The sequence below is a fragment of the Vulpes lagopus genome, chromosome 2 (genome assembly GCF_018345385.1).
Source record: "Vulpes lagopus strain Blue_001 chromosome 2, ASM1834538v1, whole genome shotgun sequence".
In the NCBI taxonomy this organism is placed as follows: Eukaryota; Metazoa; Chordata; class Mammalia; order Carnivora; family Canidae; genus Vulpes; species Vulpes lagopus.
The window spans coordinates 145,510,473-145,522,562 of record NC_054825.1 but is presented as its reverse complement, the minus strand read 5'-3'; the positions used below and the strand labels follow the sequence as shown (position 1 = coordinate 145,522,562).

The following is a 12,090-nucleotide window of genomic DNA, read 5'->3' as shown; positions in this document are numbered from 1 at the left end:
CATGGCAACAAAGTTCTAGGGTGCAAAACCACAGAATTACAGGTAATAACGGTAGTGTTCCTGGTCGGTATCGTAGCGCCAGTTGGCAGCGCACTGGTGCTCTGCCAGCAGTGACCCTCCCTGCACCGGGTTATTAAGAAGTGTCAAAACAATTTTTTTCCATGCACGTTCATTTATAAATTTATATAGGACGCTTTGACAAGTAACCAATGAAATACTTCCCATATAATGTCACTGCTTATAGAAGAATTTGAGACTTTAATTGGAAGCAGATGTTCAGGTCTGAATCCAGTTTTCTCTAGACAGCTCTTCCTGAATCACCCCCTAATTTCTCTATTTGCAGCCTCTAATTTCTGCATTCTGTGTTGTTGTTGGACTTTCACAACATTGACTCCTATCCGTAAGAAGGTTCTGTGCCAGGAATTCAAAGCCCATAATAGAAAGAATCAGGATTCCACAAGAGCCTGAGCGGGGCCTGCCTTCCCTCTTCATAAGACCTTAGGGTGTCGACACCTTTATTTTCTGGTGTCTCAAATTCCTGAATATACAAAAGACGTGGCTTTTTTTCTTGACTCACTAACAACATCCGAGTGTGTCTTTGGGGAGCCCTCCGGTCGCTGGAGTTGGGCTGAACCCCTCAGTACGTCCCAAGACACAGCCAGCTCTTCCTCACCTGAAAGGTGTAAAGGTGTGTACTGCACGCTGTCTGCCCCGCTCCCCTACATACGGTCACACAGAGAGGACGAGGAACAGCAGTCGCTAAGTGGTCACCCATTGCCAGAGGTTTTGAAAGCATCCACTTTAGAAACTTCCAGCTGCTTTCATGGAGCTGTTACTAGCTTTGTTTTAGAGATGAGGCTCCTTGGGCTCTGGAATGCCCAGGTACTTAATCCAGGTCACTCACGTAAGTGGCCACTGGTAGAGGCATGCTTTTTTTTTTTTTTTTTTTTAAAAAAAAAAAAAGGGTGGTTCCAGAGGTGCCTAGGTAGTACAGTGGGTTAGGTGTCAGACTCTTTTGATCTCAGCTCAGGGCATGATCTTAGGGTCCTGGGATCGAGCCCCACCTCCGGCTCTGTGCTCAGCGTGGAGTCTGCTGAATATTCTCCCTCTGCCCCTCACCCCCTATTTATCTCTCTCTCTCTCTCTCTCTCTCTCTCTAATAAATGAATAAGCCTTTGAAAAACCACAAAAAAAGGTGATTCCAAGGCCTGTGCCCATCCCACTGATGAGCTTTCCACCCAGATCCTGCACGCACAGCAGAGAAGGCACTGTCTGCTTCCGCGGGCTCTCACGCATCCTGTTTGCGGCCGTGGGGCAGTGTTTGTTTTGCTTCCTAACCTCTAAGTCACCCACAACGGCTGAGGCTCTGACGCTGCTCATTGAGAGGCGAGCCAGCAGGAAAGAGAAGTGGAAGACGGAAGTTGCCGTGACTTTGAGAAAGGCGGCACACAGTTGCTTCTTTCTTTGCTCAGAGCATTCTGATTCCCTGATCCGTGTGCTGCCAAAGCAAGATAATTTAAAGTCGACATCTGGAAACTGCCTTTTTGTTGTTTCTCTCCCACTTTCTCCCTTCTCCTTCCTCTTTCCCCCCACTTCCTACTCCCCTCCTTTCATATTTTTCGGTGCTGGGGACTTAACTTTTCAGAACCCCAGCTAAAAAAAGCCTTGGGGGGGATGTCTTGGATGCTTCCACCTTCGGAATATAATTCTTTACATGCCTGCTTTAGCCACTCGCCGAGGCTGATCTGATCACACACCCTGGGTCCTGACCTTTTGCTATGTTCTCAGTGTTTCTCTAGTTAGAAAAGGGGGTTGTTAGTTGATAAACACAGAGCTCCATAACCCAAAACTGACTTTGCTGCTGGGTCTGGGGCATTTTCGGGGAGATTGATAGCCCTTCTTCACTTGGTGGTAGCATGCAGCCACTTGTGAGACAAAACATTGTTTAAAGCCTACAGTGTACAAGGCACAGATCGTGCAGGGTACCACGGCGTAAGATACAGGTAGTCTGTGCCCTCACCGAGTTCTGCAGTCTGATGGGGACTTGGAATAAGAAGCCAGCATCGGAGGTTCCCTGATGAGAACATCCATTGCCAGGAAGCAGATGATCTAGACTCACGGGACCAGTTTTCCGGAGTAAGTGCTGCCCAGCAGACACTGAAAGCCAAAGTCACAGAGCAACTTCCCCACTGTGCAACGGTGGCTACTTGGCATAGCAGACGGGAGCTGTCCTCCACTCCAGATCTCCCTCCAGCTTTCATCTCCCTTAGAGAAAAAGTCACAGCCCTGCAGTGGCCTGTGCTGCCCTGTGCACCTGCTCTTTTGGCTTCATTCTCTCAGCTCTGCTGACTCACTCTGCTCCAGCCACTGGCCCCCTGGCCATGCCTTGAACTCCCCAGGCCTCAAGACCATCGCATCTGCTCTCTCCTCCCCCAGCCAGCCACAGGCCTCTGCTCAGATGCCCCCTTCCCAGCGTGGTTTCCAGTGACCAGCACTACTAAAAATTCATCACAAACCAGCCCTCAGGCACTGCTGGCACTCCAGCCCCTTTCCATGCCCCATCGTCTCCATAGCACTCATCACGGTCCGGTGTACAATTTATTTCCTGCCTGTTTTCTCCTGCTAGGGTCCAAGCTTTCATGAGTACCTGGAACATTACAGATGCTCAAGAGAAGTTTTCTCAGTGTTAAATGCATACATGAATGAGGTGTAGCCAGCCTGATGAAGCCGGAAGAGAGGTGGTTTTCAGTAGAGGAAAATGTAGAATCCCAGGCACTGAGAGTCTCGCACATTTGAGAAAAGGGGAAGTAGCTTTCTGTGAGTAGAGCTCGATATTAAGGGAGGAAGTGATGAAGGAGAAGGCTGGAGAGCAGGGCTGGGCCACTCATGGCCTTGATGGCTCTGGTAGGAAATCTGGTGTTAATCTTCTAACCAGATGGTAGAAACCACTGAAAGATGTGAAGGCATTGGAGGATATGATCAGATTGGTGTTTTAGAAAGATCTCCAGGGGCACCTGGGTGGCAATTGGTTAAGCATCTGCCTTCAGCTCAAGTCATAATCCCAGGGTCATGGGATCGAGCCCCACATTGGGCTCCCTGCTCAGCAGGGAGTCTGCTTCTCTCTCTCCTTAGCTCATGTGCAGTTGTGTACGCTCTCCTCTCTCTCTCTTTCTCTCTCTCTCCCTGTCAAATGAATAAATAAAATCTTGAAAAGAAGGAAAGAGAAAAAAGAAAAGATCGATCTTCTGTTTCCTGGTGGAAAATGCACGAGAGAAGTCAAGAGTGGATAGTTGAAGCAAGGTGGAGTCTTCCATAGTAATGAAGGCATGACATGAAATCAGTGAACTTAGCATATGAGCAAAAGAGATGGCATGAAGGGAGTAGATATAACAATAGTCTGGATGTGAAAGGTGAGGAAATGGGAGGCATCAAGGGTGATGCCCGAGTTTCTGGTTTGGGAACAAAAGAAATAATGTTTCCATTCTCTAAGATAGGGAAAAGAGGAAGAAGATAGAGATTGATGGGAAGCAGGTGATCTAGAGTCACCATGTATGGTTGTGCAGGGTGTGCACTGCCCAAGAATACCTGGCTAAGCTGAAGTAGAGACTGGAATCCAGCCCTTCATCTCATCAGCCTTGTATCTGACCCAGAGCTACATCTGCCAGAAGAAAGAGTAACTCTTTCTAGTTACTGCAAAAGCATCATATGGGCTGACCATAGCCCTGAAATGAATTTGATTCTGAACTTGTTACACGTGAAGTGCTTGTGATGTAACCAGATAGAGATATCTATTTAAAAGTCAGGCGTACATGTCTGGAGCCTTTGAAAGTGATCTGAGCTGGAGCTACAGCTGTTAAGAGTCATCTCCTGATTGAAACCATGCGCAGATGACATCTTATGGGAAAGTAAATAGTGAGAAGACAATAGGTATTGGTGTTGACCTGACAAATACACAGTGTGAGTCATACCTTCAGTTGTTATGTTAGGGGCACTTGCTGGAAACAGAGCGCCATAGATCACAGCAGTGTTTGCATTATTTCATTGAACAGATGTGATGATTGGTTCTGTCATATGACATGGGAGGGAGGGTGATGGAAGGGGAAGGCATTTCTGTTTCTCATAAAATATTAGGTTAGAAGGATTGATTAAATTCTTAGAAATCTCAAAGGGCCCTCTTAGTATACGTGAACCCTCCATTGAAAGCTCATGGCAGAGAACGTCCTGTTTCAGAATGATCAAAATGTGTAATCCTGTGTTTTTCCTCCTTGCAAGCATCATGTACAGTAAATGTATTTTTTTATCTTTAAAAATTTTTTTATTTAAAATTCAGTTTAACATATAGCGCATTTATTTCAGGGTAGAATTCAGTGATTCATCAGTCACATATCACCCAGTCACCCAATCCCCACCACCCACCTCCCCTCCAGCAACCTTCAGTTTGTTTCTTAGAGTTCAGCATCTCTTATGGTTTGCCTCCCTCTCCATCTTCATCTTACTTTATTTTTTCCTTCCTCTATATTCATCTGTTTTGTTTCTTAAATTCCACATATGAGTGAAATAAATCATAGGGTATTTGTCTCTCTCTGATTGACTTATTTCACTTTGCATCATACCCTCTAGTTCCATCCACATTGTTGCAGATGGCAAGATTTTATTCTTTTTGATGGCTGGGTAGTATTCCATTTTATATATAAATATACACCACATCTTCTTTATCCACTCATCTGTTGATGGACATCCAGGCTCTTTTCATAGTTTGGCTGCTGTGGACATGGCTGTCATAAACAGTGGGGTGCAGGTGCCCCTTCGAATCACTATGTTTGTATCCTTTGGATAAATACCTAGTAGTGTATTTTTAATTGTTAATTTATTTACTCTTGTAGTATTCCATCTGCAGTGAACCTCTAATAGAGCTGTCTAACCCTGGAGCCAGTGGATCCTTGTTTTTTGTGACTAGTGATGATGAATTTATCATCAAAACCGTTCAGCATAAAGAAGCTGAATTCCTTCAGAAGCTACTGCCAGGCTATTACATGGTAAGTAACCATCCATAATTGAAACTCCTGCTTGAGATTTAATTACTTTCCGTAAGTTTTTTGCCCCTATGCTTTTTTACAGTGACCCTGCAGCATGTTTCTTTCTCTTAGGTGAGCTTTGTTTTGCATTTGGACTATACCATGACCGTTGTTGAATAGATTTTACAACATAAGGTAGGACTGTTAGTAGAGCATGTTTCACTCGCACAGTTCTGGATTCAAATCCCAGCTCAGCCATCAGCAAACTGTGTGACCATAAGTAAGCAATATAACCTCTGAGCTTTAGTCTGACCAATCTTTAAAAGCAGAGAAATACCTTTCTTAAATAGCTGTTGTAATAAAGAAAGAATATGAGGTGTAAGATAAAGGAAGCAGTGCATTACCAGGCTCTTATGCACCCGGTACATAGTCATGATATGAATTCTTAGCATTCATTGAGTCTAAGCTATATGTGAAACACAGCTGTAAAAATATTATTTAATTCCAAAATCTGCTGGAGATTAGTCACACATATAAATATAGGGATCAGGAATCTAAATAAAAATCTCAGTGGATAGCATGCACAGATTTACGAGGTTTGATCCTGAATAAAACTGGGAAATATTTTTTAGAGCATGTTGTCTACTTTATGGTTGGGAAAACAGAACACCCAGAAAACAAAGGAAAATGCAGCCAAATAAAATTCTTTGCCCAGAGATACATATTACTAATTTCATTGTATGTCCCTTCTGATGTATTCTATTCATACACGCATTTTTAAATAATGTAAAATTGACATCAAACTGTCATTGCACTTTACTAATCTGCTAAATGAGTAAATCTTAAATGTGTATAGTTCTAAGCTTAGATAGATTAGTCTCTTGTTCTAGAACTGCATGGTCCAATATGGTAGTCATTAGCTATATGCAGCTATTAATTTGAAATTAAAATTAAATGAAATTTTAAAACTTAGCTGAACAAGTGGTTTATCCCAATCATGTAAGCTAGTATAACAAATAATATGATTTATCCAGTCAAAAAGAAAAAATATGAACATGGTGTGGTAATCCAAATAAATGTTGAGTAGAAACAAAGGCATTCAAAGTCAACATCTTCTCCTGCTTAAAATTCTTTCAATTGGCAGGGAAGTTTTAACATAAATAAATACATGAACACACACACATATTATGCATTTATTTATGAGTCTCCAAGAATTGCAAAATACCTCATGGAGAACAAGAGCCCTTTTGTTGGAAATAATAGAAAAAGATAAGGATGCCCCTCAATCAGTGGTCCTTTTTGATGTATTTGTAAAAATTTCTACCAATAACTTTTTGAGTACAAAAAGAAATAGCAAAGTAAAACACTCTTCTCTTGTGAATGATACAATTAAAAATGAGCAAAACTTTAAGAAAATTAACCAACAGCTTCTAGAGGTAATGACAGTCCAGCAGATTTGCAGGATATGAGATGCATCTACATGATCCCTGGTATTCCATTATGTAGATCATCTAGAGTAGGAGAATAGAAGGGAGAAAATGAGATCCTATTTGTGATGACAATAACTTACACTGAACATTATTAAAAGAATAAAGATACAAATGAATGAAGACTTACTATCATTCTGTTAGGGAATGCAAGTTATAGGAAGTACAATAGGGCAGGCCGGGTGGCTCACCGGTTTAGCACTGCCTTCGGCCCAGGGCGTAATCCTGGAGTCCTGGGATCGAGTCCCACATCAGGCTCCCTGCATGGAGCTTGCTTCTCCCTCTGCCTATGTCCCTGCCTCTTTCTCTCTGTGTGTCTCTCATGATTAAATAAATAAAATCTTAAAAAAAAACAAAGGAAGTACAATAATGTGTGAGCAATAACCCCAAGAGAATTTTTGTAATAAGAACTCTAAAATACTTGAGTCTATAAAAACAAATATATGAGAACAATACGAAAGAAACTACAAATTGTTGTTGAAGGACATAAAATAAGTTCTGAAATAATGAGACACACATTGTTCCTGAACTCAGTATTATAAAGATGCCAGTTCTCCCAAATCGTTTCATAAATCTGATCTAACTATAATCAAAATGCTATTAGGGCTTCTTCTCCAAGAAAATACTAAATGTCAGATGACACTGGTCCTGCGAGGACAAGGAGTGGATCCCCATCACCGAGCTGGGCCATCTGTTGAAGAACATGAAGATCAAGTCCTGGAGGAGATCTATTTCTTCTCCCTACCCATGAAGGAATCTGAGATCATTGGCTTTTTCCTGCGGGCATTTCTGAAGGATGAGGTTTTTGTAGACTATGTTGATGCATTGGCAACTGCTCCCCCTCGGCCAGGGACCACACTGCCACCCTGGGCAGCTTTGCCAAGGCCACTTTGGACGCCATTCCCAAGACCTACAGCTGTCTCCCCCTTACCTCAGGAAACAGACTGTTCACCAAATTTCCCTCTCAGGAATTCACTAACCATCTTGTCACAACCCACACCAGAGTCTGTAAAGAGGACCAGGCTGCTGTAGCCACCACATACTTTATAGGAGAAAATTAATGTGAACTAAGTCTGTGTTTAAAAAATAAATAAAATAAATGCATGGTAGGATTTTTCCCTGAATGGATTCATTTGAAAGTGAAAACAAAACAAACAAAAGAAAGTGAAAACAAGTATCATTTTAAGAGCGTTTAAAAAAAAAAAAAAAGTTGTAGAATTAGACAAAACATTTTTGATAAAGAATTAAAATGGTGAGCCTGCTGTAACATATACCAAAAATCTATAAACGTATACTAATATTTAAAATATTAATATAGAGGCCCCTGGGTGGCTCAGTGGATGAGCATCTGCCTTCAGCTCAGGTCGTGATCCTGGGGTCCTAGGATGGAGTCCCTCATCGGGCTCCCCACATGGAGCCTGTTTCTCCCTCTGCTTGTGTCTCTGCCTCTCTCTGTGTGTCTCTCATGAATAAATAAAATCATTTTAAAAAACAAAGATATTAATATATTAAAGAATTAGTACAGTGCTAGACAAATAAGTGAATTCAGACAATACCGTATTTCAGATCTTTCACACACAAAAAATAATTCCATATGAAGTAATGACCAAAACTGTTAAAAACTTTGAAGAAAAATGGAAGAAATTGATAACCTTGGGGATATAGGAAGCTTTGCTAAACAGGAAGCAAAAAGCACAGAAAGGACATAAATGTGACTACATCAAAAGGCAAAAACATCTGTATAACAGAAAAAACACCAGTCACAAAATTAATGTAAGCCGATAGAATACTTCTAGAATGATAAAAAGTGGGAACAGTAGTAAAAGCCAGAAATTGGGAGGATAGTGGAAAGTAGAGAAACTTTTCATAATGTTAAAGACTTACTTACCTCCAGCAAACTTTTTAACTTCTCTCCTGCTTTAAAGTGAAACAAAGATAGGCATGTATTTTTTTATTTGTATATTCAAAAGGACAACATACTGAAAAAAAAAAAAAATACCCCACAGAGAATAGGAAAATGACAAATATCCAGAGGATATCGAGAATTCCAACAATAACAAAAGCCTACAGAAAAACAAGGGTTTTTCTTTAAGAGGATATTAACACAGAGGATAATAACACAGAATTATCTCTGAAATGGCTAAAAATACATGCAAAATGTGACATTTCTCTAATAATCAGTGGTACTCCGATTTTTTAAAAAATGAGTTTCCTTTTTTTTTTTTTAAACCAGTCATGCTAACAAAGATCTTAAAGCCTGATACTACACATCACGGATGAAGGGTGACAAGAAATACATAATCTTACAAAGTGTGATTGTAAATTGGTCTGCCCATTTTGGAAGACACTTTTTCAGAGGCTATAAAAATTTTAAATGCTCATCTCTTTCACCCCAGCAGTTAATTTTCTTTGCAGTCCCCTTAGATCAGAGTCTCACATGGCACTAATCAATTCTTTGCCTGGTTAGTTGAATCTTACTTGGGACTCTCTGTTTTCAGTTCAGCAACTTTTAGTGCTGTGGGTTTAGAACGATGAAAGTGCTATTCCAATGAGCCAACTTAAGAACCAGATCCAAAAGAGTGATACTTTAGTAATGGCCATGAATAAAGATAATCACATTTCATTTTTAATTATCATATTAGATGAAAACACATATTTAACACTACTATTTTGTGAAAATAGGAGAATTAACAGGTTTGTTTCCTTTTTCTCTTTTTTAGAATTTAAACCAGAATCCAAGGACCCTTTTGCCAAAATTTTACGGACTGTATTGCATGCAATCAGGGGGCATTAATATCAGGATTGTGGTAATGAACAATGTCTTACCGCGCTCCATGAGAATGCACTTCACTTATGACCTGAAAGGCTCCACTTATAAGCGAAGAGCATCCCGAAAGGAGAGAGAAAAATCCAACCCCACGTTTAAGGACTTAGATTTCCTGCAAGACATGCACGAAGGGTTATACTTTGACACAGAAACATACAACGCGCTCATGAAAACACTTCAGAGAGACTGCCGGGTAAGGAAATGGCATTACTGTCATTGCCTTTGGAAAGGCATCTGTGATATTGTAACCTCGAGAAGGAATGTCCAGAATGGACATGTGGAATCCCATCGTTGACAGTCCCGGAACCCATCCGAGCTTCCTTAATGTTGAAGGAATTGGTGGATGATAAGGGAACTATCTGGGGTACCTGTGGATTTTACTAAAAAAACTAAGTCTGCTTTCTTTGGTCAAATGAAACAAGAATTTAGGGTTTTTTTTCTTCTCATCCTCTCCTGTGGTTAAAGTGGAGGGAAAAGAAAGGTTTAGGTTTAATGCAGTCATTAGCTAGAAAAGCCATATACAAAACTTTTCACAAGTTAAGATTCCAGCCAAGGGAGAGAAGTTGAAAGAATTGATAAGAAAATCCCCAGATACTCAGTGTGGTAGCAGAAGCAAGAGGCAAGCAGTACATTTGCCTAAACTATTTTGGGAGATCAGATCGGATCTCGACAAAGCAAAGGCCATAATATATGCAAACTTAGCCAGAGTGGCTGTCCCAAGTTAGGAGGAATTCCTAGACACCCCCCCTCCAACCCCAGCCTGCAATTCTTAGTATTCAAATAATAAGACCCAGAACCTGGGAAAGATTTTTCCAATACGGTGAGTTTACAGAAAGTAGATAAAAGTTCCCTTGGAGAGAAAGATGAAAATGGAGCTCTATGGCTTCTGAAGAACGCTGATTATGTGATGAACAAATTCTCAGAAATAGCATTTTGTGGCCCAGGTGCACTTGGGAGAACCATCTAGTTCCCAGCTAAGCTGGACATAGTGGAGATTCACTGACGTTGAGCCCCAACCTGGTCAGGGTGGTTAGGATCTGGTTCCTGGGAAGTATGAGGCATGTGGCTTTTAGCACGTACTGTGGCTTTCTGGACCTTAGTAGGCTGGGACAGCTGACCTGCATTGGTGTAGATGAGAAGGAGGTACAAACCCTTGATGCGAAACACAGTTCTTTTTATGGGTCTTTTCTTTCTACATGTTATGGTGTGCATGAGAATGCACTAAGTGTGTCATTGGCATGGTTTGTTGCATTGATAGAGATGTTATTTCACAGCTCCTATTCCTAATATCTCACATGCCAGGCAAGCCTGATATATTTTTTTTAATGTACATTTCATTTAATTTTCTCAGCACCCATCTGAAGTATGTGTTGTTCATATTCGCATTTTAAATTGGGGGATAATGAGGCTCTTAAAGAGGTGAAGGAACCTGCCCAGCATTACTTATTAGCAAGTCAGTGGCAAAGCTCACACCTGTTTGGGTCCAAAGTACGTGCTCTTAACAATTGCAATGTAAAGGTTCACTGTAAGGATTCTTTTTTTCTTTTAAAATTATCTTTTCAGAAGTCAGGGGAAGAACAGTGGGAACGAAGCAAACAAAAAAAAAATGTCCAGCTGTGCTATTCAGATATCTGGGTGGATATGAATGATTCATGTTTTTCTTTAAAAAAGAAAAAACAAAACACACACGCATTTTAGTAGAAACCTTTTCCTGTGCTTTTTTCTGCCCTTACAGGATGTGGGTGAAAAGTGACTCTTGATTCCCCAGAGTTTAGTACAAGCCAGTCCAGTTTTAGATTTGGTTTCTCTTTGTGTGTGTGTGTGTGTGTGTGTGTGTGTGTGCGCGCGCGCGCGCGCACGCGCGCTGCTTGCATCTTTAATATGGAAAGTCATTTTTTTATTTTTTTCTGTCTTTTAAAAACACAGGCTCTGGTGCCAGAAAAAAAAAATGGTGGGGGCAGTCAAATGTAAAAGAGCTATAGCACCAGATTTGTCTGTTTATTAGTGTTTCCTGAGTCCCATATTGATGGAACAAGGTCAAACATGTACTCTTCGTCAGGAATGAGACCCTGGAGATTTTTTCTTTTTTTTCTTTTTTTTTTGGAAGACTTCTTTTAAGGAAGGTCAGTACTGAGGTCCTAAAGCTAACTCCCTCTGACTCGCTGCATTTGATCTTGACCCAAATACAGACCATGAAACTTCTTTAAATTACGCACAACATTCATCTTTAAATAGGCTTTTCTCAGGGTGGTGTGGGAGCACATAAATGCCTCATTGGGGTGGGAGGGAGCCCAAATCCCTTGATCATGACCAAGGCCTTTGTGATCTGGAGTCAGCAGCTAGTTCTCTAAGCAGAGCTGCCTTGAGGAACTCAGGCACATTTTCAGAATGGTGGTTCTTCGTGTTTCACAGTCATGGGCCTCTTTGCAAAACTGATGAGAGCTGCGAACTGTCTCCCTGGAAAAATGCCCATCCACCCCACAATTCCTGTATCCCCTGGAACTCATTACACCCCCATCCACCTCATCTCAGGTGCGGGGCCCCATCCTACAGTCAGGCAGCGATCCACTCTCTCTCCCCAGAGCATCCTCTAAAGAGCCAGCACCCTGGATGCCTAGAACAGGACATGTGGTTGGCCTTACTGGAAGCATCTCTTGGCCTGATGTCTCCCTCACTTTGTAGAACCGTGCTTTAGTGCAGGCCGAGGTCGAGATGCAGGGAGGATGTGGGGTCACCCCCGGGCTGGCACCAGTGCCGAAGC

The 12,090-nt window shown here is 41.6% G+C and overlaps 1 protein-coding gene across 2 annotated transcripts in view; it reads left to right on the top strand.

Annotated features, from left to right (window-relative positions):
- The window catches only part of PIP5K1B (phosphatidylinositol-4-phosphate 5-kinase type 1 beta), a 304,219-nt gene that overhangs the window by 178,502 nt on the left and 113,627 nt on the right, over positions 1–12,090 (top strand). For both annotated transcript variants that reach the window (XM_041743955.1, XM_041743956.1), the window contains exons 6-7: positions 4,884–5,036; positions 9,223–9,522. In XM_041743955.1, coding sequence (XP_041599889.1) covers positions 4,884–5,036; positions 9,223–9,522 — 453 coding nt within the window. The remainder of the gene's footprint in view (positions 1–4,883; positions 5,037–9,222; positions 9,523–12,090) is intronic.